The sequence below is a fragment of the Amblyraja radiata genome, chromosome 31, assembly GCF_010909765.2.
Source record: "Amblyraja radiata isolate CabotCenter1 chromosome 31, sAmbRad1.1.pri, whole genome shotgun sequence".
NCBI classification, from domain to species: domain Eukaryota; kingdom Metazoa; phylum Chordata; class Chondrichthyes; order Rajiformes; family Rajidae; genus Amblyraja; species Amblyraja radiata.
The window spans coordinates 31,499,093-31,526,359 of NC_045986.1; the positions used below are offsets into that span (position 1 = coordinate 31,499,093).

Here is a 27,267-nt window from a genome sequence, read left to right on the forward strand (position 1 = left end):
ATTTGAATAGTGAAACGCCTGGATGGAGTAGGTGTGGAGAGGATGTTTCCATTAGTGGGAGAGTCTAGGACTAAACTTTCCCTCAGAATAAAAGACGTACCTTTAGAAAGGAGAAGAGGAGGAATTTCTTTAGTCAGTGGGTGATGAATCTGTGAAATTAATCGCCACAGACGGCTATGGAGGCCAAGCCAATACATATTTTTAAGGCAGAGTTAGATAGATTCTTGTTTAGTACAGGTGTCAGGAGTTGTGGGGAGAAGGCAGGGGAATGGGGTTGAGAGAGGGAGAGATAGATCAGCCATGATTGAATGGCAGAGTAGACTTGATGGGCCGAATGGCCTAATTCTGCTCCTGGAACCTATGACTATGTGTTCCGACGATATTCCTTCCCACACCAGTGTTTCTGAGATGTCTCTTTTACCCTTTAATCTTGATTTCCCTCTTTCTTGTTGGACAGATCTCTCGACGACATCCCCCTCTTTCCTCCACTTCAACCCTTACCCCCCCTCTTCCCAGTCAAAACAAGCACAAGGTTCCCAATGTCCCCACCTTCTACTTCCAAAAGCCTCCACAATGAATAGACTATTCATCCTCACCCCCTCTGCAATTTAAAACACACCTGCTTGCTACCTTTTCCAGTCGATGGATCATCCTTACTTTTATTTCTCTCTCCACAGTCACTGCTTGAACTGTTGTATCTACAGAAATTGTTGTCCTTGTTTCTGACGTTTACACACACTGTTTGAGAGCTATCTTGTTGTTAAATAATATTTTTTTCTCAGTTCTAGTGGTCTATTTATTTGTATTAAGGCAAGGTGGTTTTGGATGCATAATTGACACAATAGAATACATGTGATGGGAGCTTTAAAACTCCACTCAAAATCTGAGACTCATCATACAAGACTGCTGCAGGAAATAATTGTCTAGTGTTTGCTTGCAACTATTTATATCAACCCTGTTTAGAAAGCAGAATTATTCAGAGTTCTCCTGATGCTGTGATGGCTTCAATGACCCCAGCCTCACTCCCCCCCCCCCACCCCCCAACATCCCCACTAACCCCCTGCCACCCGATTCCCTCCAAACTGGTCGAAGACCATAACCGACTGCAAAATGAACCCCATAAATAAAGCCATCTACTCTTTTACTGCTCGGTAACTGAGGGGCCAACAAAGATCACCACTGTTTCAGATCATGTTACTTAATGGCTGGTGGGTAAGAACGTGAAGCTGATTAAGCCACGAGATGATAGCTAAGAACGAACCAGTTCCATGCTAATAACAGAACTGTAATCTTATTAAACCAGAACTGAGGTTTCTTATTATCAAATTTCAGACTGTTTATCTGCTTTGAACATTGCAAATAGATTTATTTTAATCCTTATATTTCCTTTCCTTCCCTCTGATAAGGGCTGGGTTTGCTGGGTTCAAAGAGCTTCCTTTGCCTTGTAATCACTGTAGGCCTGAGAGGAGTGGGCATGTAGGCACCACACGGCTGGTTGTCACCAACCCTGCCCTCATGTGAAATCCATACACACACAAATTTCCCACCAAGGCTCAGTGGAAATCCTGGCTCATTTTCCCTTCTCACACCCAGAGCTGCTGAAGCCAACTAGAGCAGTTGGATGACCATCAGAGCTGAGGTCAACGCCTTCATTTCAGAGCCAGATCCGTGGGTGATAGTTTTTAACCTCTATCTTTTTCAAGAGCTTCATATCAGGAACAAAGATCTTACAATGATGAGCCTTTTAAATATTTCAGCATGTAAACTATATTCTACAAACTCTCCAACATGATGTATGGCCAATTGGATGCACCAGTTGGATTGCTCCATTTTAATTAAAGCTTTTTCCAACAAAAAGTATTATTTATTCCCAGAGGGAATTTATCTCTTTTTAACATTGGTCTGGCCTCACTCAGTTAATACTAGTGATTTTTAACCAGAGCAATAAACTGTTACAGATATAACCATTTCTCTTAATAAGTATTGTTCCAGAAGAAAATAAAACACACCAATGTTATGAATAATAATGTATAACAGGAATATGAGGCAACTTTTCAATGTGGAATTCAACCCCTGCCACCAATGTTTTCTCTCGTGTTTTCCTCTCTCTCTCTTGAAATCTGTTTCATGGATACTGGCCGTCATTTATTTCCATTGCTAAACTGGCCATTCTCAATCAAGAGTTGAAGGTATTTGTATCAGTTTAGTTTATTGTCACATGTACCGAGGTACAGTGAAAAGCTTTTGTTGCGCGCTAACCAGTCAGCGGAAAGACAATACATGATTACAATCGAGCCGTCTGCAATGTACAGATACATGATACTAATGTTTAGTGCTAGATAAAGTCCAGTAAGGTCTGATTGGAGGTAGACTGAGGGTCTCGGATGAGGTAGATAGTAGCTCAGGACTGCTCCCTAGTTGTTGATAGAATATTTCAGTTGCCTGATCTACACAGTGAGTGAATGGTAGGGCTCTGGGGAGTATTATAGAGCAGAGGGATCTAGGAATGCAGGTACATGGTTCCTTGAAGGTGGAGCTGCACGTAGATAAGGTGGTCAAAAAGCCTTTTGGCACATTGGCCTTCATCAGTCAGGGTATTGAGTATAAAAGTTATGAGGTCATGTTGCAGTTATATAAGATGTTTGCGAAGCTGCATTTAGAGTATTGTGTTCAGTTCTGGACACCATGTTAAAGGAAAGATGCTGCCAAGCTGGAAAGGGTACAGAGAAGATTGATGAGGATGCTGCCAGGACTAGAGGGTGTGAGCTACAGGTCGAGTAGGCTGGGACTCTATTCCTTGGAGCGCCGGAGGATGAGGGGCGATTTTATAGAGGTGTATAAAACTATGAGAGGAATAGATCGGGTAGATGCACAGACTCTCTTGCCCAGAGTAGGGATATTGTGGACCAGAGGACATAGGTTTAGGTTGAAAAGATTCAATAGGAATCTGAGGGGAAACCTTTCCATACAGATGGTGGTGGGTGTATGGAACAAGATAGTTCAGGCAGGGACTATCCCAATGGTTAAGAAACAGTTAGACAGCTGCATGGTTAGGACAGGTTTGGAGCGATATGGACCAAACGCAGGCAGGTGGGATTAGTGTAGCTGGGATATGTTGGCTGGTATGGGCAAGTTGGGCTGAAGGGCCTGTTTCCACACTGTATGACTGTATGACTCTAAACCTCAGCAAAATGAGCAGGAATGTGAAGGAGATGTCTCTGTTACTTCTGACTGTTCAGAGCTCCACCAAAACACGCCTTACTGATGGGCAGCGCTGGGATGGACAGCAGCTATTCAGAGGCACAGACCTCACTACTGGATGTCAACAAACATGGACAGCAGCTATTCAGAGGCACAGACCTCACTACTGGATGTCAACAAACATGGACAGCAGCTAGTCAGAGGCACAGACCTCACTACTGGATGTCAACAAACATGTTGTCAGATTAATTAACTGAATGAAAACCCTACAAAGACCAGCAAAGTGGTATGCCTTCTCTGCCCCGAGTAGACCTTCCGTGGTCCCTGGAGAACACACAGCAGCCAGAAATCCACTCCATGATAGACCAGTACATACTTCAGCAATAATGGGACTTTGAGTATTATTAGAGAAAGTTCTCGGGGGTCTCTGCTAAAGCAAAGATATATTTCTTCAGGATTTGCCTTATTTTTTCAACTCAAGTGAAACGTTAATTGAAGCAATTTCTTACATGACAGCCACAGTAACTGAGCTGTTACATTTTCCATCACACCTTTTTTTATTGGGAACTTTTGTTCCTATTTCATTTCAAGCACCCACAGAAATATCGAGACTCTCGGGTCAATTATATACTGAACAAAACTGCCTCCACCCTGACCCCGAAATGTACCTGGCTCCCATTTGCAATAAATGTGCCATTCTTCCATGTACAACACTCACCCTAACACCTCTGGATATGATTAGCCCATGGACTGAATTAGTGTTGAATATGAACATCTTCATACTTTCTAGGATCTGAAAATCAAACCTCATTTTACACAGCACCCTAAATGCTAGCCGACAAAAGCAATGCTCATTCATCTATCTGCTTACGCCAGATTCAAAGCAAGTGTACACCCACTGCATCATTCTGTGGTACTTAGAAATATTCTTTCAGTGATGGGCATAAATTTAAAGCGTAAATGGAGTGCGGTGCACAAAATAGTGTTAAAATATTATTTTTTTGCCAGCAATATGAGTTTGCAGAGTGGATTTAGAGTGGCTAGTCTAGATGATGATTAATGAAGTGAAAAAGTGTCGCATATACAACTAATTAACAAATTAGCATTTGGAAATATGAGACAGGAAATAAGAACTCTACTGTTAAGTGGGTACTGTGAATATAAATTACAGCACAATTTGCCACTATGACTGTTATTATTCAGTTAGATATGAATAAGAACCCTCAATGGTTTGGCTGGTAAATTCCCAGCCAGGTGTTGTACATATCAGGGTATATCAATCTGCACTTAGTTAGCTTAATTGTGAGGGATGACAATAATAGTGTTACATATGTGCTCAGCGCCCCAAACTGTAGAGGGAAATAGAACAGTCACAGTTTTATTCATCACTCCAATACAGCTAGTCTGGTGAAGAAAAGCACTTTGTAGAGATTGGGGAACCTCAGCAGTGATCCCTCTCCTGACACCATTGTCCAATAGATTGGTGACGCACGTGGGCACCAGAACGTGTAATATGTCTGAGTCAGCCATCTAAGATGCTGGAAAGAATGAAAGTTGTGGATCTACAAAGATTGAACAGAGACAAATCAAAAATGATGCACAATAGTAGCAATGACCAGGCGTTTGGATAAGTTGCTCATTTGGGTGGGATGATGTAAGGATCATCCGTACAACTGGAGAGGAATGAATATCCAGAGGGAATCAGCCAAGGTTATGATGACGCCACCTTAAAGCCATGTGGTTAAAAAATCCCATCTCGCTCTCAACCTCTTTCAACATTTGTGCATGTGACTGATGCATTCTTTATCTTTTATTTAGTGGGTTAGGCCTAACCCTAATCCACGCCTCCCTGAACTCAAGGAAAGTTGCACATAAATGATTCTGTTGACTCGAAGAGGGATGCTTAAAGTTGAACCCCCCTGTCCTCTCACAGCAGGTGAGACTAGTGTAGATGGGACATGTTGGCTGGTGTGGGCAAGTTGGGCCGAAGGGCCTGTTTCCATGCTGTATGACTCTGTAACATGGCTATTTGCTGCTGTTGTATTTGTTCACTTGAAGAAGGTACTTCCTGAAGCCAGGAATGAGGCCATCTCCTTACGTGCTGGAACACGATTTATTTGCATGTCATTGTGTGGTATCTAGATTGAACAATCTTCAGCTCATCACCAAAAGAATGAAGGAAGGATAGAATGCAGTGCTGGAGTAACTCAGTGGGTCAGGCAGCATCTGTGGAGAACATGGATAGGTGACGTTTCACAGAGTGCTGGAGTAACTCAGCGGGTCAGGCAGCATCTGTGGAGAACATGGATAGGTGATGTTTCACAGAGTGCTGGAGTAACTCAGCGGGTCAGGCAGCATCTGTGGAGAACATGGATAGGTGACGTTTCACAGAGTGCTGGAGTAACTCAGCGGGTCAGGCAGCATCTGTGGAGAACATGGATAGGTGATGTTTCACAGAGTGCTGGAGTAACTCAGCGGGTGCAGCAGCATCTGTGGAGAACATGGATAGATGACATTTCGGGTCTGGACCCTTCTTCAGAATGACAGAAGTGGAGGGGTACAGTGTATTATTGACAGAGAATATACAATAATAATGGTGAAAATCCATGACAGCTTTTTAAAACGAATATGCATGAAATATGGCAAGGAACGTTTGGATATGGAGAGACGGCACGAGACTAAAAGTTCGTTGAAATCTCTTTCAGAAAGCCAACACAAGTATTGAGGGCCAATAATGTGAAGTTCAAACAAATGAATGAATACTGTAATGAAAATGACTCACTAAAAGCTTGCTAACGTGGGTACTTATGTCAGGAGATTGTGACATTGGGATAACATGAAATGCCAGCAGGTGGTTTTATAACTCATTCTGTAAAAGGAGAGTGAATGATTAGTGTCCCATAATAACTTCTATAGCCTGAGATCGTGGTTAAAGCCGGGTCATCAGCAGCGTCTATGAAGTGTCCAGATGAATACTTGAATCACTTTGACATAAGTTCATAAGTGATGGGAGCAGAATTAGGCCATTCAGCCCATCAAGTCTACTCCGCCATTCAATCATGGCTGATGTATCTCTCCTCCTTAACTCCATTCTCCTGCCTTATCCTTATAACCCTTGACACCCTTAAAAATTGAGAATCTGTCTATCTCTGCCTTAAAAATATCCATTGATGGCCTCCACAGCCTTCTGTGACAATGAATTCCACCCTCTGACTAAAAACATTCATCCTCATCTCATAGATACATAGACAATAGGTGCAGGAGTAGGCCATTCGGCCCTTCAAGTCAGCACCGTCATTCAATGTGATCATAGCTGATCATCCACAATCAGGACCCTGTTCCTGCCTTCTCCCAAACCTCTTGATTCTGCTAGTCCTAAGAGCTTTATCTAACTCTCTTTGAATGCATCCAGTGAATCGGCCTCCACTGCCTTCTGAGGCAGAGAATTGCACAAATTCATAACTCTATGTGTGAAAAAGTTTTTCTCATCTCAGTTCTAAATGACCTACCCCTTATTCTTAAACTGTGGCCGCTGGTTCTGGATTCCCCCAACATCGGGAACATGTTTCCTGCATCTAGCGTGTCCAATCCCTTAATACTTTTATATGTTTCTATAATATCCCCTCTCATCCATCTAAATTCCAGAGTATACAAACCCAGTTGCTCCATTCTTTCATCATTTGACAGTCCCGCCAACCCGGGAATTAACCTCGTGCACCTCTGCTGCACTCCCTCAATAGCAAGAATATCCTTCCTCAAATTAGGAGACCAAAACTGCACACGATACTCCAGGTGTGGTCTCACCAGGGCTCTGTACAACTGCAGCAGGACCTCTTTGCTCCTATACTCAAATCCTCTCGTTATGAAGGCCAACATGCCATTAGCTTTCTTCACTGCCTGCTGTACCTGCATGCTTACTTTCAGTGACTGATGTACTAGGACACCCAGGTCTCGGTGTACTTCCCCTTTGCCTAACCTGACACCATTCAGATAATATCTGCCTTCCTGTTCTTGCCTCCAAAGGGGATTACCTCACATTTATCTACGTTAAACCTCATCTGCCATGCATCTGCCCACTCCCCCAACCTGTCCAAGTCACCCTGCATCGTCATAGCATCCTCCTCACAGTTCACACTGCCACCCAGCTTTGTGTCATCTGCAAATTTGCTAATGTTACTTTTAATTCCTTCATCTAAATCATTAATGTATATTGTAAATAGCTGCGGTCCCAGCACCGAGCCTTGCGGCACCCCACTAGTCACTGCCTGTCATTCTGAAAGGGACCCGTTAATCCCGACTCTTTGTTTCCTGTCTGCCAACCACTTCTCTATCCATGTCAGCACTCTACCCCCAATACCATGTGCTCTAATTTTGCTCAATAATCTCCTATGTGGAACCTTATCAAAGGCTTTCTGAAAGTCCAGGTACACTATGTCTACTGGCTCTCCCTTGTCCATTTTTCTTGTTACATCCTCAAAAAATGTGTCAAGCATGATTTCCCCTTCGTAAATCTATGCTGACTTGGACCAATCCTGTTACTGCTATCCAAATGTGCCGCTATTACATCTTTGATAATCAACTCCAGCGTTTTCCCCACCCCTGATGTCAGGCTAACTGGTCTATAATTCCCTGTATTCTCTCTCCCTCCTTTCTTGAAAAGTGGGATAACATTAGCTACCCTCCAATCCACAGGAACTGATCCAGAATCTATAGAACATTGGAAAATGATCACCAATGCATCCACGATTTCTAGAGCCACCTCCTTGAGTACCCTGGGATGCAGATCACCATGCTCTGGGGATTTAATGACCTTTAATTCTGAGGCTATGACCTCCGGTCCTAGACTCTCCCACTAGTGGAAACACCCTCTCCACATCCACTCTATCCAAGCCTTTCACTATTCGGTAAGTTTCAATGAGGTACCCACTCATCCTTTTAAACTCCAGCGAGTACAGGCCCAGTGCCGTCAAACACTCATCATATGTTAACCCACTCATTCCTGGGATCATTCTTGTAAACCTCCTCTGGACCCTGTCCAGAGCCAGCACATCCTTCCTCAGATATGGTGCCCAAAATTGCTCACAACACTCCAAATGCTGCCTGACCAGCGCCTTATAGAGCATCAGCATTACATCCCTGTTTATTTATTCTATCTCTCTTGAAATAAATGCTAGCATTGCGTTTGCCATCCTTACTACCTATTCGACTTGGAAATAACTTTTTGGGAATCCTGCTCCAGCACTCCACCTCTGATTTCTGGATTTTCACCCCATTGAGAAAATAGTCTAAGCCTTTTATTCCTATGACCAAAATGCATGACTCCACAGTTTGCTGCACTATATTCCATTTGCTTCTTCTCTGCCCACTCTCCCATATTGCAATGTCACCACAGAAGGCAGTGTAGACCAATTCACTGGATGTTTTCAAGAGGGAGTTAGATATAGCTCTTAGGGCTAATGGAATCAAAGGATATGGGGAGAAAGCAGGAACGGGATACTGATTTGGATGATCAGCCATGATCATATTGAATGTTGGTGTTGGCTCGAAGGGCTGAATGGCCTACTCCTGCACCTATTTTGAGTAAAAGAGAAACAGTAGGAAGAGGAAACACCAAAGATAGACACAAAATGCTGGAGTAACTCAGCAGGTCAGGCAGTATCTCTGGAGAAAAGGAATAGGTGACGTTTCGAGTCGAGACACCATCAGACACAAGAGGAAACACATTTAGTCGGCAGGTTGTTAGCAAAAGTACCAGCAGTAACATGAGAAATGAAAGACTCTAGTTGCAATGATACGGAATAGTCTTGATGGGCTGAATGGCCTACTTCTGCTCCTATGACCTATGAACTTATGATATGGATATGAAATGCACTGTCTTAAAGTGTGGTGAAAGTGGATTTAATAGAATTTCTATGTTTCTATGTTTCATAAAAGGTTGTGGATCAAGTGGTGGATGATAGAATGAACTAGAAGGGAGGACAGTGGTGGTGTGGTTGAATGGGCCGACAGGCCATGCTGAAGATTCTAGTACCCTGTGACTAATTGTCCAAAGGAATGGGAATGAATATTTTTATAAATGCTATCATATTTATGTTTAATGGAGGATTATGGTTGAAAATCTAGTGGGAGCTACTCAACATCTCATTCACATCATGGCAATAAGAGATTTTCTACAACAACAAATGTATTTAGCAACCTTTAGAGAAGCTTTCAAGTCATTGCAAAACTCTTTTCAACTGATGAAGTACTTTTGAAGTATAGTCACTGGTGTAATATAGGAATATTTTGATATAAATATTTTAGTTAAAAAATGCAATCCAATTGAATGCCATTTATGAAGTCAAACAGTGCCCAGTTACCTGGGTTTGGCATGCGAGGGGTCTGGCTGGTGCCAAAATAGTCCAAGCTGTTCTAAAAACAAAGAGCAAGTGTTCTCTTCACCTTCATTTTTGTTCTAATGTTGCACAGCAATGTTAGGATTCTAGGGACGTCTTAATAGAGGTTGTGTGACTTTTGTTTTGCAGTTAAGTGCCCTTAAGTTGTAAATAAACTAATTTCGTCTGTCCGATCTTAGTGGGTGGATGATGTAGTGGAAGTAACAGTGGTAATCTGAAATATTAATTAAAAGTATCACACATCTGTTGGCAGAAGTATAAGTGCAGAAAGAACAACAACATTATGTTAAAACCATGTAGAATATTGGTTTGCCTGCCAGTGGAAGATTATGGTCATTTCTGGGCATTGCACATATCAAGGTCTAAAGAAAGAATGCAGGCTAGGTTTACTGGAACAGTGTCTGTGATGAAAGACTATTTACACGGTGAAATTAGACACATGAGAATTACTCTGCTGGGAGCAGAGGGAAAGATAGGATAAATAGGTGATTAAAACGGTGAAATCTGTAGGAAGAGGAAACACTGAAGATAGACACAAAATGCTGGAGTAACTCAGCGGGACAGGCAGCATCTCTGGAGAGAAGGAATGGGTGACTGGGATAGAAGTCTCCTCAGTCTGAAGAAGAGTCTCGATCCAAAACATCACCCATTCCTCCTATCTAGAGATGCTGCCTGTCCCACTGAGTTACTCCAGCATTTTGTGTCTATCTTCAAGATTCTGTTGGCTCTTTATTAGTTTGAGTTTAGTTTCAGAAGACCTGCTGCCAACCCAGCGACTACTTGCACGCTAGCCACAGATGTGCTAGCCACTACAAGCACAATTACATCGCTTAAATCTCTACTCTGACAACAATATTTCTTACTTCAACAATGATTCACTGTAAATGGATCGATTGTAATCATGTATTGCCTTTCTGCTGACTAGATAGCACGCAACAAAAGCTTTTCACTGTACCTCGGTACGTGACTATAAACTACACTGAAACTGAAACTGATTGTCACGTGTACTGAGGTACAGTGAAAAGCTTTTGTTGCGTGCTAACCTGTTGACGGTCATGATTACAATCGAGCCGTCCACAGTGTACAGATACAGGATAAAGGGGATAATGTGAATGACGTTTAATGCAAGATAAAGCCAGTGAAACCAATCAAAGACAAAGAACAAAGGACATTTATTGTCACACACACCAATTAGTGCCGTGAAATTTGAAGCACACAAATAAGATAAACACAACACTATAGAATTTAACATAAAACATAAAAAACATCCCCCCACAGCGGAATCAATGTTTCCCACTGTGAGGGAAGGCACCAAAGTTCAGTCCTCTTCCTCTGTTCACCCGTGGTCGGGGCCTATTGAGGCCTCCGCAGTCGCCGCCTCGAGCCCGATGTTTCAGGCCCACGAACGGAAGAACACTCTCAGCGGCCTGGAGCCTCCGAATCAGCCGCTTCCTACCTGAGACCGCGGCTTCCGAAGTCCACAGGCCGAGCTGGGCGGAGATTCAACATCGGCGACCTTGTCGAGAGATCCCAGGGCTCCGCGATGTTAAAGTCAGCGCCGCCCACAGCTGGAAGTCAGCGGCGCCCGTGGCTGGAAGCTCCGCTGACCACAGCTCCACGATGTTCAAAGTCGGCAGTCCCAGCACTCCGGAGCTCCAACACAGCGACCCCAGTAAGGCATCGCTCGCTCCGCCATGGAATCCAGTGCCGCGCTGCTGCTGAAGCTGAGGCTCTACCGGTCTCCGGCAGGAAAGGCCCGCCAATCCAGGCGTTAGGCCGCGAGGAGGGGGGGGGGCGAAGATATGGCTCGGAGAATAGTCGCATCCTCGACCAGGAAGTGACTGAGAAAACAGTTTCCCCCTACCCCCACATAAAAAAGGCTAAAAGGCCTCCAAAAACAAACTTTAAAACAGACTAAAAATAACAAAAAGAATGAAAGGACAGACAGCTGCAGGCGAGGCAGCCACACCTGATGGCGCCACCACTCAGAAACCGAGGGTCCGAGGGTCACCAATGAGGTAGATGGAAAGTCAGGACCGCTCTCTAGTTGTGGTAGGATGGTTCAGTTGCCTGATAACAGCTGGGAAGAAACTATCCCTGAATCTGGAGGTGTGCGTTTTCACACTTCTGTACCTTTTGTCCCGATGGGAGAGGGGAGAACATGGAGTGGCCAGGGTGCGACTCGTCCTTGATGATGCTGCTGGCCTTGCCGAGGCAGCGTGAGGTATAAATGGAGTCAATGGAAGGGAAGCTGGTTTGTGTGATGGTCTGGGCTGAGCCCATTATTCTCTGCAGTTTCTTGCGGTCTTGGATGGAGCTGTTCCCAAACCATGCTGCGATGCCTCGTGAGAAACTGCTTTCTACAGCACATTTGTAGCAGTTGGTGGGAGTTGTTGGGGGCATGCCAAACTTCCTAAGCCTTCTAAGGAAATAGGCTTTCATTCAAGGAGTCTCAACGTGGAGTTAATGTGGAAGTACTGGGAGTGGTACTACAGATGACCATTGATCTGTGGATGTCAGAGAAGTACAAGCCCTTACCGCCAGTAACCACCCTCTTATCAGCCTGAAGAAGTGTCCCGACCCAAAACACTGCTTGTCCGTTCCCTCCACAGATGCTGCCTGACCCGCCGAGTTCCTCCAGCACTTTGTGTTTTGCTCAAGGGCCCAGCATCTGCAGTTCTTGTGTCTCACATTTCTCCAGTTGCACAGAAACATAGAAACATAGAAAATAGGTGCAGGAGTAGGCCATTCGGCCCTTCGAGCCAGCACCACCATTCAATATGATCATGGCTGATCATATTGAACTTCAGACTTCACACATTTAACACAAATTAAATTCAACCCGTGAGGATATGTGACATATTTTGGTTTATTGGCTTCTGTAAATTGCCCCTAATGTGCAGGGAGTGAGTGGATGAACTTTGAACTATTGTGAACGGGTGATCGCTGGTCAGCGTGGACTCAGTGGGCCGAAGGGCCTGTTTCCGTGCTGTACCTCTAAACTAAACATGCCACCGAGCCTAAGGCGGACACAAAGTCCTGGCGGGACAGGCAACATCTCTGGAGAGAAGGAATAGGTGACGTTTTGGGTGGAGACAGTCAATGTCATCGAGCCTTGCTCGTAAGTCAATGCGGTGGGACCCAATATGATAGGGTGCAGGCGCTGGGCGATTGGCTCCCGCCGCCTGGTGTCTAGATACTGGAGTAACTCAGCGGGTCAGTCAGTATCTGTGGAGAACATGGATAGGTGACCTTTCACAGAGTGCTGGAGTAACTCAGCGGGTCAGGCAGCATCTGTGGAGAACATGGATAGGTGACGTTTCACAGAGTGCTGGAGTAACTCAGCGGGTACAGCAGCATCTATGGAGCTAAGGAAATAGGCAACGTTTCGGCCCGAAACGTTGCCTATTTCCAGAAGGGTTTCGGCCCGAAACGTTGCCTATTTCCTTAGCTCCATAGATGCTGCTGCACCATAACTCAGCGGGTCAGGCAGCATCTGTGGAGAACATGGATAGGTGACGCTTCGGGTCGAGACTGAAGAAGGGTCTCGACCCGGAACATCACCCATTCCTTCTCTCCACAGAGGCTGCCTGACCCGCTGAGTTACTCCAGCACTTTCTGTCTATCCTCGGTGTAAACCAGTGTCTGCAGTTCCGCGCTGCACATGCTGTCTGGGAGTGTTGTGTTTAAGAGTCAGTATTTGGCGGAGCTCCATTGACGGAAGCGGTGGAGGATGGCAGGGTGGTTGTCCACGCCATTGCCGGGCGGGCGGGGAGGGAGGGAGGGAGGGAGCAGGGATCCAGGGATCCAGGGAGCAGTCGTCACCTTGCAGCGCTGAGCGGTGACACCGGAGGTCGCTCTAATCCACCCATCCCCACACTGATCGCCAGCCACTCACTCACTCACTCACTGACTGATACAGCCCCCGAGTCAGGCAGCGCTGTTCACCTTCTCGCCGCGGCCCCATCTACAGCTGCCCGCCCCCCACACAGGCTCCAAGCCCTCTGTGCTTCAAGTAGGGTGGGTCACCGTAAAGTGTCTCTAGTGTGCAGGGAGGGTAGACACAAAAAGCTGGAGTAACTCAGCGGGTCAGGCAGCATCTGTGGGGAGAAGGAATGGGTGGGGGGGGGGGCTTGGAGGGGAAGCCCCAATTTGTATTTAGTGGACATTTAGTTTAGTTTATTGTCACGCGTACTGAGGCACAATAAAATGCTTTAGTTGCGTGCTATCCACTACATGATTAAGTATTCAGTATTCCCGTACACTTAATGCGACAGTGCTTCTGGATGATAAAGACTCTCCCAAATCTTCCCAATAAAATGTGTATGAGGTTGTGTTAGGGATATACTGGGTGTAGACGGCACACGTTGCAACTGGGGTGCGTCACTGATGGGGCGAGTGAATGATTCGGGTGACAATTCATTGGTTCATTACTTCAGGGTTTCTTAGTCAGACTCATACAGCAGCTAATCAGGCCCTTCAGGCCCTTCAGGTCCCCTATCCCACACCGATCAACATACCCCATCTACTAGTCCCACCTGCCTGCGTTTGGCCCATATCTCTAGTAGTTGAGGTTATTGTTGCCGCTTACCCAAACAAGTGGACAATATTCCATCACAATCCTGACCTTATAAGTTCATAAGTGATAGGAGCAGAATTAGGCCATTTGGCCCAAAAGGCTGCTCCGCCATTCAATCATGGCTGATCTATCTCTCCCTCCTAACCCCATTCTCCTGCCTTCTCTCCATAACCCCTGACACCCGTACTAATCAAGAATCTTTCTCTGTATTTACTGACTTGGCCATTTGATGGTTTGGATGTCGGGATGCACAGCCTTTGACCTGTCCTGTGGTCATTGTATTTATGAGGCTGCCCCAGTTGAGTTTCAGGTCAGTGGGAACTATTTCAATGGGACCAACAGAGTAACATTTCCTTTGCTATTGCCATTTATGTTCAGGCCAAGTGAAAAAGTTAAAGATTTGGTTTCAAGGGACTCCTAGGAGGCACAGTTTTACGGTGAAAGGGGCGGTTTAACAGAGATGTGCGGGTGAATTATTTTTACACAGATGGTGGTGGGTGCCTGGAATGCGCTGCCAGGAGTGTTAGTGGAGATTGATATGACAGTGGCATTCAGAGGCTTTTAGACAGGCACGTGGATATATAGGGAATGGAGGGATATGGATCGTGCCGGCAGATGAGATCAGTTTTGGCACAGGCATTGTGGGCTGAAGGGCCTGTCCCTGTACTGTACTTTCCATTGTTCTATGTTCCTGCACCAGAGTTTGGGATACATTCACATTCTATTTCCATTGCAAGGCATTTGAGCTACAAAGTAAAAGCCCAGCTTAAGGTCGGCTGACAGAGCAGTAAATATGGAAGGGAACATCAACCTGCCACCAGTACACTGGCTGGGTAGAGGAGGTGAGGGAGTAGAGGTGGTTCCGATTATCATCCTGGTCAGTACAGCTCAGTCGTGTACTGATCACTATCTTTACACCGGTTATGAAGGAGTCATGAAAGCATCCAAAGCTGAGATGTGAGGATGGAACAAACTGGAAAATTGCAATTTGACAGAGTCATAGAGTCATTCAGCATGGAAACAGGCGCTCTGGCCCAACTTGCCCACAATGGCCAACATGTCCCATCTACACTAGTCCCACATGCCTGCATTTGGCCCAAATCCCTCCAAACCTGTCCTATCCATGTACCTGTTTAAATATTTCTTAAATGATGGTCCCTGCCTCAACTACCTCCTCCGGCAGCTCATTCCATACACCTACCACCATTTGCATGAAAAAGTTACCTCTCAGGTTCCTATTAAATTGTTCCCCCTCACCTTAAACCAATGTCATCTGGTTCTCGATTCATCCTACCCTGGGCAAGAGAATCTGTGTGTTTACTCGATCTATTCCTCATGTTCACATATTAAATATTCAAAGAGATCTGCCCATCAGAATTAGTCTGATCAAGTATTCTGTATTAGTGAAGGACAGATGGAGCTAAATAATATATTATATCAGTGTTAAACTGTTAAGTTGGTACTAAAGACCATCTGGTATATATTAAATTATCACTTGTAGCATGTGCGTTGTAGGATGTGGAACTACCTCCTCAAGAAAGTCTCAGACTTTCACATAAAAATTCAGATGTTCCCTATATTGGGATTTCAAACCAGAGTTAAAAGATTCTTCATCAAGACTATGCTGTAGCATTGCAACATCATAACCTGATTTGTCTATACTTTAATACCAATAAAATACTGACAAAGTGTCACATATTCTATTAGCAATTTTAAGTTTTGTATTTGTACCAAGACAGAATAACTCTGTACATCTCTGCTCAAGCTGAGCACTTTGTTAGCCTGAAGTTTAATGTAAAATAACCTAACACTCCAGGAATTTCACGACTCTGTTTCTCTGATGTGTTCAGTGCATAATTGACATGGTCTCCTATCCAATATCTACACTCGTTTATTTACCTCTACGAGTTCTATATTATTCTCATATCTCCATCTCCAACATTAAGCCATCACAAAGCCCAGGATTCCACTGTAAATCCAATTACAGTAACTGCAAGATGCTATATTTTCTCAACTATTTCTTTTGATATCTGCAATTTCCTTCAGATCCCAAGTCCTCACTATCAATGCTATCTTTGCAATGCTTTCTGTTTTAATTTACTCGGAATGCTTTAAAGGTCTTACTAGACATCTGTCCCTGATTTACCTACATTATCTTTGTAAATCAATCAAGACTTTCCTTTTATTAATATCAACTTAATTCTGACTGTAACCTTTTTTCCAATTATAAGAATTCTTGATCTTCAGTCTTTAATTCCATTTTTATTATTTCACGTGATCAATATTTGACTCATATTAAATCTGTGCTGTCTTAAAGTGGCACATCTATACGTGCCTTTTGCCGTGTTACTGCTGCTGCACTGTTTATAGCTAGCTGCTCAATTCTCCACACAGCTCTCTCTACCACATTTATATAAATTCTTTAGAAAAAAATCCCAAAGCTCTTCTCAGGAATATAATGAGTCAAATTTTGGCTTCGAGATCTGGAAGTAGCTATTATGACAGGTGAATAAACATGAGACTTGAACCATGGTTATGTTTAAGGAGGATTTAAAAAAGGAAAGATGGCGAGGAGAAACAGAGGGGTTTAGGAATAAAAATCCAGACCAAAGGGCAAGATGGTTGATACAACATTTGCCAGTGACGGGGAGCAAGGAGCGGCAAATGCATGAGTCATGTCTCGCAGAAGTTGCTAAACAGTCAGAGGGCTGCAGGAGGCACAGAAGCAGGGTTCTGGTTGGTTTAAAGATGAGACTCTGTGTTTTAAAACAGAGTCTCTGATGGACTGAGAGCCAATAGAGGTAAGTGGACACAAGAGACATCGATGAACAGGGCTTGGTACGAATAAGATAAAGGTAGCAGAATTTCAGATAGGCTCACTTTTACTATGCAAGATGCACATTTATCAATGAGGTTTAAAATGGCAGATAAATTACATTAAAGCATGGGCAAGGTAACGTCCCAGTGAAAATGGCCATTCCTAGAGAAGGGGTTGGACTGTTCATTACTATCCCAATAATATTGTTCTGACCACCGCTCAGTCCACCGAGGCCAATGCGATCACCCAGTTGCTAAACACTTCAACTCCCCCCCCCATTCCCACACTGACCTTTCTGGCCTGGGCCTCCTCCACTGTTAGTGAGGCCCAGCACAAATTGGAGGAACAGCACCTCATATTTCGCTTGGGCAGCTCACAGCCCAGTGGTATGAACGTTGATTTCTCTAACTTCAAGTCTCTCTCTTTCCCTCTTTCTCCATCCCTCCCCCGACAAGTTCTCTGACGTTTCATTGTCCCTCTGACTAATTTTACTGTTTGTATCCCTTGTCACCTTCCCCTCAGCTAACAATGAACCATTCATTCTCCATTTCCTACTCAATGGGCTGCTTTGATCTGTCATTTTCACATCTTACTCTTCCACATCTCGAGACTCCTTCGCCCCTGACTCTTGAGTCTGAAGAAGGGTCTCGACCTGAAACATCACAAATTCTTTCTCTCCAGAGATGCTGCCTGTCCCACTGTGTTACTCCAGCACTTTGTGTCTATCTTCAGTGAATATCAGCATCTGCGGTCCCTTCCTACACAACATGGTTCTTGTTTTGTGTGACTGTTCTGGGGTTACAGTAATTGGGTTGTACATGATACTCCTGGAATTATGAATCACACTGGTTAGGGATGGCATTATGGTATTTCTGATCCATGTGCAAGGCCGCTGGCATTTATGTTGGCCACATGTGTGTTTACTTCTTGTACTATGCATCATGGCTTCTCCAATCTAATATACGTTAGTTGTCAGTGTACAAGTTACCAAAGATAAGAAGCATAAAAAGAGAACAATATGAATAAGAAGGAGATAGGTCAGGATTTGTAGTAAAACGATGGGACAGAATGATCAAGTTCATTGATGCCAAATTGGCAGCAGACTGGCTCTGCATCAACCTACTGGTGTACATTTCCATTGACTTTGATGTCAGTGGAGATCATGGCAGCAACTTATACCAGAGATTTGATCTAATGACCATCTGATTTCAGCCCTGACAGAAATTCAATGAACCTAACCAGGGATTTTTCCTTATTGCTTAAATAACCAATAGTGAGCATTTTATTCCATTATTTTTCAATGTTAGTAACTGTCATCTTTAGTGTTACTAATTATTTATCTTCCTCAATTTCTCCTGAATTTGTCAGGTTATTGATTTGTATCAGGTTCAATGATCAGAAAGTTTTTTTGTCACAGAAAGACATCGCCTTTAAATCCAATTCTGCCTTCACCTACTGCCCACTGTCGACAGTGGGGTATTCAAGTGGACTGCACCTGTTTACATACCTCCTCAAACTGCCATCTCACAGATTTTCTCCATCTCTGTGGCTCAAATATTTGCTGAATAAATTCACAGAGCCACCTGGGAACATGCGAATATGACCGGGTGCAGAAACATTCCCAGTGTTGCTAGTGTACCTATCCTGTGCATCTACGTCATGAGTATTTTATTGGCAGAACCTGTGTGTTTTCGCTGATCTCGATTGAAAATGTATCTTATGATTACTCTCACTGATCTACCATCCACAGTTCTAGAATACAGTAACAATATTTTCCCTCGCTGTTGACATTTGTTTTTTCCACGAGTAGAATTCTGATTTCTCTGGACTTTTATTGGTGTCTCTTCTACTGTTTATTGCTCTATCTAAATCGGCCGAAGAGCAGAAGTTCTCAAACATCCTCAAGGCTCTGAAGAATTGAGGAGAAACCAAATTATCTCATGGAACGATAGTTCCTTCCTTGGCTTCTTTACCCAATGGGTAGAGGGATAATACCATAAGACATAAGAGCAGAATGAGGCCACTCGGCCCATCGAGTCTACTCCGCCATTCAATCATGGCTGATCTATTTTTCCTTCTCAACCCCAATCTCCTGCCTATTACCTGTAACCTTGATGCCCTTACTAATCAATAACCTATCAATCTCCGCTTTAAAAAATACTCAATCTTGGCCTCCACAGCCGCCTGTGGCAATGGATTCCATAGGTTCACCGTCGTCTGGCTAAAGGAATTCCTCCTCATCTCCATTCTAACGTAGGAAAACTGAGGGGGATGAAGAATGCCACAGGTTTCAAGTCTGGCAAAAGAATGGGTTGGACTAGGTGAGACTGTAAACATATGGGTATTTTAAACAGTGACGATAAGAACATAAACACAAGAGAAGCAAGCTATGGTGTTTTGACAGCTAGTAATAGTCAAGAGATCAAAATTGAAGTTTAACTTATTTTGATTTTCCCACTAATACTTTTTGCTGGGATTGGGGTCAGAGTGGATTCCTGTCCTCTCTCTCTGTTCCATCCCAGGGCTGCTGGTACAGGCATGTATTCATTTCCCTGTGCTTCAGTGTGATCAATTTATGGGCAATAATTACTCCCATCTGAAAATCTGTTGTCCTCAATCACCAGGTCATTATTTTTGATCTGCGCAGATTAGATCTGGCAATGAGTCTTGGGGAGAGGCAGCAGAGAAACAGATTACCAAAGATAAGAAGCACAAAAAACGCAATATGATAAGAGGCATGAGACAGATGAGGCAGATGCTGGAGCTGATCGCCACGATGCGGAGGGCCCAACCGCTAGCTATGGGGGTCAAGATCGTCCCGTCAACAGAGGGCTCGAGGCCCCCAGCCATGGGAGAGCAAAGAAGGGAAGAGATTTGAACTTTTTTTTGCCTTCCACCACAGTGAGGAATGTGGAGGAGTCACTGTGGTGGATGTTTACGTTAAAATGTATTTTGTGTGTTCTGTTGCTTTTTATTTGTGTGACTGACTTGGCAAATGTAATTCCTCGTATGTTGCAAAACATACTTGGCTAATGAAGTATTATTGTGTTTGTGATTTGTAGTAGAACGATGGGACCGAATTTTCAAATTTAATAATGACAAGTAGGAGCTGTTGGTCGCAGACCAGCTCTCCATTGTTCATTCCCATTGACTGATGTCCTGTCCACAGACTTATACCAGATAGCTGATCTGCTGACCACATGATTGCAGCCCTGACAGAAATTGACCGAACCAACCAGGGATTTTTTCCCTGGTTCTGAAGAAGGGTTTCGACCCGAAACGTTACCTAGTTCCTTCGCTCCATAGATGCTGCCTCACCCGCTGAGTTTCTCCAGCATTTTTGTCTACCAGGGATTTTTTCTTATGGCTTGAATAACTATTAGTGGACATTTAATTTCATTATTTTCCAATGTTAGTAGCTATGTCATCTTTGTTGTTAATAATTATTTTTCTTCCCCATCATTCTCGTGAATCTGTAGGCCATTGTTGATTTGTATCAGGCTGAACGGTAACACATCCAATGACATTGCCATCTTCTTCACCACGCCATAACCATCCATCCCACCACCATATTCCTGGATTACATGAAGATATATCAACTTTCAACGAGAAGGCAGCTATTCCCCTTCCTAGGGACTAATCCAGCAATTTTCCAACCCCTTTCTTCAGAAAGACATTCGATTGTCAGTGGAAGCCGAGACTGCCAGACTCGGCGTTTGATTTGCCTTGCTGTGCCAGTATTGCAACTGTGCTCCGTTCTAGATTTATGTCCTTCCATCTCTTGCCTCTGATCTGAGTAGTTTGTGTGCTGGATCAGTGGCCCATGGGTATGGTGTATCCTTTACCCTGGGATTTGCGGCTCTGGTCTAAATACCTTGTGTGCAATAACCCGGGGTTAGCTGCCTCCGATCTAATTACTGTGTGCGTTTTATCCCGGGATAAGGGGCTCTAAAAACCGTGTGTGTGCTGTAGCCCGGGTTGGTGGCTCTGTCCCTGTGTGTGTGTGTGTGTGTGTGTGTGTGTGTGTGTGTGTGTGTGTGTGTGTGTGTGTGTGTGTGTGTGTGTGTGTGTGTGTGTGTGTGTGTGACCATGTGTGTGTGTGACCATGTGTGTGTGTGACCATGTGTGTGAGAGAGTGCTGTAGCCCGGGTGAGCGGCTCTGTCTGTACCTTGTGTCACCACTTTGCCGAAGACGGGCAGCGTGTCCACGGTGGAGCAGTTCCAGCGGCGGTTACGGAATTGGTGTTGACATTCCTCAATGGCCAACTCTGCCCCTCTCCTCACCGAGTCCATCACCTCCACGTTGCGTTTACAGATCTGGATCTGTCGGTTTATCAAACCCTTCAGGCGCTCGCACGTCTCCTCGTCCTGGATGCTGGCGATTGACGATAGCTTGGCCAGAAACCTGTGGACAAGGGATCAAATACAGGCAGTGTGTAAGAAGCAACTGCAGATGCTGCTGTACACCGGAGATAAGCACAACGTGCTGGAGTAACTCAGCGGCACAGGCATCATCTCTGAAGCAGTGGTCTGACCCGCAGAGTTATTCCAGCTCTGTGCCAAACACAGAGGCAGGCGGGCTGGTGAGTGGGAACCGGCTCACCGGGAAACTGCCGGTGCACAATGACGGGGCGTAACGCACCCGGGGCGCAGAGAGAAAGCAGGAGGCAGCCCCACATGGTACACCCCCACATGGTACACCCCACATGGTACACTCCACATGGTACACCCCACATGGTACACCCCACACGGTACACCCCACATGGTACACTCCACACGGTACACCACACATGGTACACTCCACACGGTACACCCCACACGGTACACCCCACACGGTACACTCCACATGGTACACCCCACTTGGCAGCCACACAACCTCCACCACAGTGGTCCTGGGCCGCTGCCAACTAGTTTACAGATACAGCGCGGAAACAGGCCCTTCGGCCCACCGAGTCCGCACCGACCAGCGATCCCCGCACATTAACACTATCCTACACACACTAGGGACAATTTACATTTCCACCAAGCCAATTTAACCTACAAACCTGCACGTCTTTGTGGTCTTTAGCGCTACGATTAGCCTGGGGACTCGTGGTATAAAGTGTAGTGTTTCACACTTTAATAAATACTGGTAAATACATTACACTACAGGGATTCAATCTAGAAATTGCGTAACGCGAGATAGTTGCAAATCCCAGTTTCCCCATTGTGTGTGTGTGCGTTATAACACAGCGCTACATCGTCGTGTCCGCTTGAACGCAGGAGACGGGAGAGCGAGGCGCATACAACTGACCAGCCTGAATTACCCTCCAAACTTCCCTCTAGTGTAGTGTCTAACTTCATTTGTACAGTTTTATAGATGTTTTTATTTTGGTAACGAGGCAGATTTAATAAAAGGCAGACACAAAATGCTGGAGTAACTCAGCGGGACAGGCAGCATCTTATCTCTGGAGATCCCGCGGAGTTACTCCAGCACTTTGTGTCTATCTTCGATATAAACCAGCATCTGCAGTTCTTTCCGACACACATTAAATAAAACCCCGATACATTTGGGGGGTTTGCGCTCGTGTTTGCAGAGACACATAAAATAAAATGTGTAAGAAGGAACTGCAGATGCTGGTTTAAACCAAAGATAGACACAAAATGCTGGAGTAACTCAGCGGGACAGGCAGCATCTCTGGAGAGAAGGAATGGCTCCAGAGATGCAGAATGGTTCACTGAGTTAGTTACTCCAACTTTGTCTGCCTATCTTACGTAAATAGAACCATTGTTTGAATCTTCGGAAATAACTATTCTCAGTTTGAATTTGAACAAATGCTGGACATTGGTTGAGGTAATTGTGGAAGTTACACAATGTGTTTCACGTCATATTCCAGGATTTATACCCCAGAATTAATATATATGGTTGAACGAATCCGAAGTTTCTATGTGTTCCGCCAATAAAGATTTAGGGTTGAAAATGAATCCTTAAAATAACACAGAGGAAATGAGACAGTATTATGGGCCGCAAATGGCAACAGAAATACAGGGAAAACTATAAATACAAAGGTACAAATTATCTTCTTCCCCTCGCTGTGGTTTTATAGTTTATGGGGAATTATAGTTCTGAGTTTCACTGCGGGAAAGGGCCCTGCGGTGAATCGCGGACACCCACCTTGCGGTTAATGAGTGTTCTCTCTATAAAGTAGCGTGCAGCCTGCCAGCTGAGTGAGTATAATATTGGTCACATTCACAATGGATATTCCCGTTCTGTTCAAAACTATTCAGGATGCAGAGTTCTCCGATTCTAAAAGTTATTGAACAGCGGCCCGCGTCTGCATTTAAATGGTGCAGCTTTGACTTGTGACTAAAGGGTTAATGGTAACTGGGTTTCGCCTTCTGGAGTTTGGTGCTCTTTCATTTAACCTTTTCAACTCCCGGTTCCTGGAGTAACCAAAGTTTAGAAGCGTCTGCCCCGACCAGGCGCGTTGTGCGAGCGCCCTGCCCGGTAAATGCAGCACAGATTAGGTTGTCGTGGCGGCGGCGATGCCAGTGTAGCTGCCAGTGTAGCACTGTGGCGATGCCAGTGTCGCTGCCAGTGTTGGGGACGGCTCGCACTGTATCGATGCCAGTGTAGCACTGTGTCGCTGCCAGTGTTGGGGACGGCTCGCACTGTATCGATGCCAGTGTAGCACTGTGGCGATGTCAGTGTCGCTGCCAGTGTTGGGGACGGCTGGCACAGTGTTGCTGCCAGTGTGCGAGGCCGTTGTTGTGCAAAGATGACCTTCAACTCCCCCAATCAGCTCCCCCTCCTCCGAGTTGCCAGCATCGTCCGCAAAACAAATATCTTCTGGAATAAGACATGGGCAATGGACAAAGACACCTCTCTCTCTCACATACCCCCTCTCTCCGGCTCGTCCCTTCTCACATTTGCTTTCTTGCTTCTAAATACGCGGCCAAATGCGCGTTGCACAATAGCCGCGAAGGACAGGACAATCGCACTTAATTCCAGCGGCCCATAAATCACACAACTGGCAAGTGGCGCAGATCCACCACGTCCTTCTATAAAGTCGCGGGTTCTCTAAGACACGCACTGTGTCTAAATACATCACAATTCCTGGTGTACTAAACTGCACAAACCCACACCTACCTCCCGCAAACACCTGGCGGATGGGGGTCGCTGACAAGCATCTTATCTTTTACAAAAAGTTAGAGAATTGGTGGCATTTCATATCGAGGGGGCATCAGTACAACAGAGAGGCAGACAGAGAGAGAGGGGGGGGGAGAGAGACAGAGTGAGTGGGGGAGAGAGAGACAGAGAGAGAGGGGGAGAGAGACAGAGAGAGAGAGGGGGAGAGAGACAGAGTGGGGGAGAGAGACAGATAGGCAGGCAGAGAGAGGGTGGGAGAGAGAGTGAGTGGGGGAGAGAGAGACAGAGAGGCAGGCAGAGAGAGGGGGGGAGAGAGAGACAGAGAGTGGGTGGGGGAGAGAGACACAGAGAGGCAGAGAGTGAGTGGGGGAGATACAGGCAGATATAGAGATACAGAGATAGACAAGAGAGGAAGAGAGAGAGTTAGAGGGGGGGAGGGGGTCACCACGGGTACCACTCGCTATTACCATTCTAACATTTAATTCACTAGGAACATCTATATTGGCGCGTTTCGTAAATAAAAATAAAGCGATTGTAATCGATTAGCCTGGTGGGGGCCTTGCATAAAACGCGTTAGATTTAAAGTTAGATATAGCTCTTAGGGTTAAGGGATATATGGGGGGGGGGGGAGCAGGAACGGGGTACTGATTTTAGATGATCAGCCATGATCATATTGAATGGCTCGAAGGGCCGAGTGGCCTCCTCCTGCACCTATGTTATCTATGTGTCTATGTATCAGCAGCCCGCAGCTCCTGGCAGTTTGAATGAACAAACGAGGCCGGGTTGCAAGCCCATCTTTGCCGAAGTGGCGAACAGGTCGGGGCAGGTCTCACCCCACATAACTCATCACAAATCATTGCGTTTCAATCAATAAATAACAGCGCCGTTCCCCGCCCCGGGTGGACGCCGATCGCGGGCAGGCGGGCGGGCGGGACGTGGAGAACACATTTGCTAATTGTACTAACAGTGAAGGCGACTTGATCAGCGGCACAATGACATTAGGACCATTTGAAATCGCCTCGTATGTTTAGTGTAGTTTGGAAGACGGTTGTGTTTTATTGGGAAGTTTTCAGAGTCTCTGTGACAGCTTGCAACACATTGTCCAGATGGATCTGCAGACCTGTTGCTTCTTTATAGACATATATTTTTATATATATATAATCCAGACACAATACCAAGACAAGACAAGATGTGATGCTTGTTTTTTTTGGGTGGGCAAAAACTGCTCGCCACACGAACACTTCCAGCGGCACCTCGGATGTGGGAATGAAACGCTCGCTTTTGCAATTATAACATAAAGACAAGAATGTCATAATTTTCAACACTTACAGCCAGTTACTAGCATTGGCGGACACCAGCGCCAGGGCGAGGAGAAGAAGCGAGCGCAAGGAGCAGAGCGGAGACATGCCGCCGATGACAATCCGGGCAAGAGGGTTTAAAGAACTGGTTCCGATTTCTCCCCCATACAAAAGTCACAAAGTGAAACTTCCTTAAAGACGTTTTCCACCTTGTCCTGCTGACAGGCTGACAGAGATCTTCGCTCAAAATCCACTCACTTTCTGTCAAAGTTGTAACCAGGGATGCGGTCGATATGTGCAGCTATTTACGCACGGAGCGAGTCTGTCCGAGTGCGGGTTTGAAGTGTCTTCTCGCCGGTGGCACGTTGCTGTCTGTGTGTGTGTGTAGCGGAGTTGCCGTGGATCTGCAGGCCGGTTCCAAGCGACGTGTGCTGGGGTGGGAGAGGCGGAGAGGCGGCGGGGAGCGGCGGGTATCGGCGGCTGCTGGAGCCCAGGCTGAGTGAACAGCAGAATGCAGGGAGGCGAGGCGAGCGCCGCTCGGATCCCCGCTCCGGCACGGAGCCTCCCCCGGGGGCGGGGAGACAAGCACTCGGTTGGACCGGCCACCGCGTCAATCAGCCTCTCGGGCCGCTTCCATTCGCCGCTGTGTGTGGTTTTTTAGATGAGTCACTGATAGACTAACAGGAGCAGCATCTGACAGAGAGCACACTGGCTCATCGGCTGCGAAAAGCGCTGGCCAGCCGGTAGAGGGAGAGAGGACAAACACAATGACGGTCACTGGAGTTCTCACCCTCTCTCTTCTGCCTTGCTTCAAGAATCACAACTTCATTCCGTCTGAAGAAGGGTCTCGACCTGAAACGTCGCCCATACCTTCTCTCCACAGATGCTGCCTGTCCCGCTGAGTTACTCCAGCTTTGTGTGTGTGTGTGTCTGTCTTCGGTGTAAACCAGCATCTGCAGTTCTCTCCTCCTCCACACTGGCCCATTCTGTCTGCGTCGCCTTTGCTCGCTTGCAGGCGGTTTGCAAACGGACCCAGGCGTTGATGGCAGCCTGGGTCATCGAGTGTGGACGCGCTACTTGTGATTCAAAGCCAAGCCCCAACCTGTCCACATTGATTCTAGAGCTCGGGTCATCAATTAGGACCATGAACCGAGAGAGGTGCGACGGAAAGACACAAAGTGCTGGAGTAACTCAGCGGGACAGGCAGCATCTCTAGAGAGAAGGAATGGCTGATGTTTCGGTTCATTAGTTCATGCATGCTAAGAACAGTATTAGGCCATTCGGCCCATCAAGTCTACTCCACCATTTAATCATGGCTGATCTATCTTTCCCTCCTAACCCCATTCACAGACCCTTCTTCCCTCTAGAAAGGTCCCAACCCCAAACATCGCCTGTCCATTCCCTCCACAGAAGCTGCCCGACCCGCTGAGTTCCTCCAGCGCTTTGTGATTTGATCAAGATTCCAGCAGCTGCAGTTTCTCCTATCTCCACAAGGCACCCAGCTGTGCAAACATCTGTCTACAAAACCTTGCTGCTCAAGATAGGAGATGGGTCAGAGGGAAAGCTTCGCCGATGTGGTCCACATCTTCTTTGAAGACCTGCAGCAACTCACTGATTGCTGGTGACCCCTGGCCATAAGACCTCTAGCTCCATGATCCCTGGCCACATGACCCCTGGCACCATGACCCCTGGCCCCATGACCCCTGCCACCATGACCCCTGGCCCCATGACCCCTGGCCCCATGACTTGGCCCCATGACCCCTGGCACCATGACCCCTGGCCCCATGACTTGGCCCCATGACCCTTGGCCCCATGACCCCTGGCTCCATGACCCCTGGCTCCATGAC

General features: G+C 45.9%; 1 protein-coding gene across 2 annotated transcripts in view; it reads right to left on the reverse strand.

The window, feature by feature from the left end:
* wnt4 (Wnt family member 4) overlaps positions 1 to 26,302 on the reverse strand; it is a 38,501-nt gene extending 12,199 nt beyond the window's left edge. Inside the window, exons 1-2 of one of the 2 annotated variants that reach the window (XM_033048468.1) lie at positions 25,679 to 26,302; positions 21,163 to 21,398 (exon numbers count right to left, since the gene is read on the reverse strand). In XM_033048468.1, coding sequence (XP_032904359.1) covers positions 21,163 to 21,286 — 124 coding nt within the window. In that variant the 5' untranslated portion in view covers positions 21,287 to 21,398; positions 25,679 to 26,302. Of the gene's footprint in view, positions 1 to 21,162; positions 21,399 to 25,451 lie in introns of both variants that reach the window. The other variant, XM_033048467.1, reaches the window with a different exon arrangement.
* Between the last annotated feature and the right edge of the window lie 965 nt (positions 26,303 to 27,267).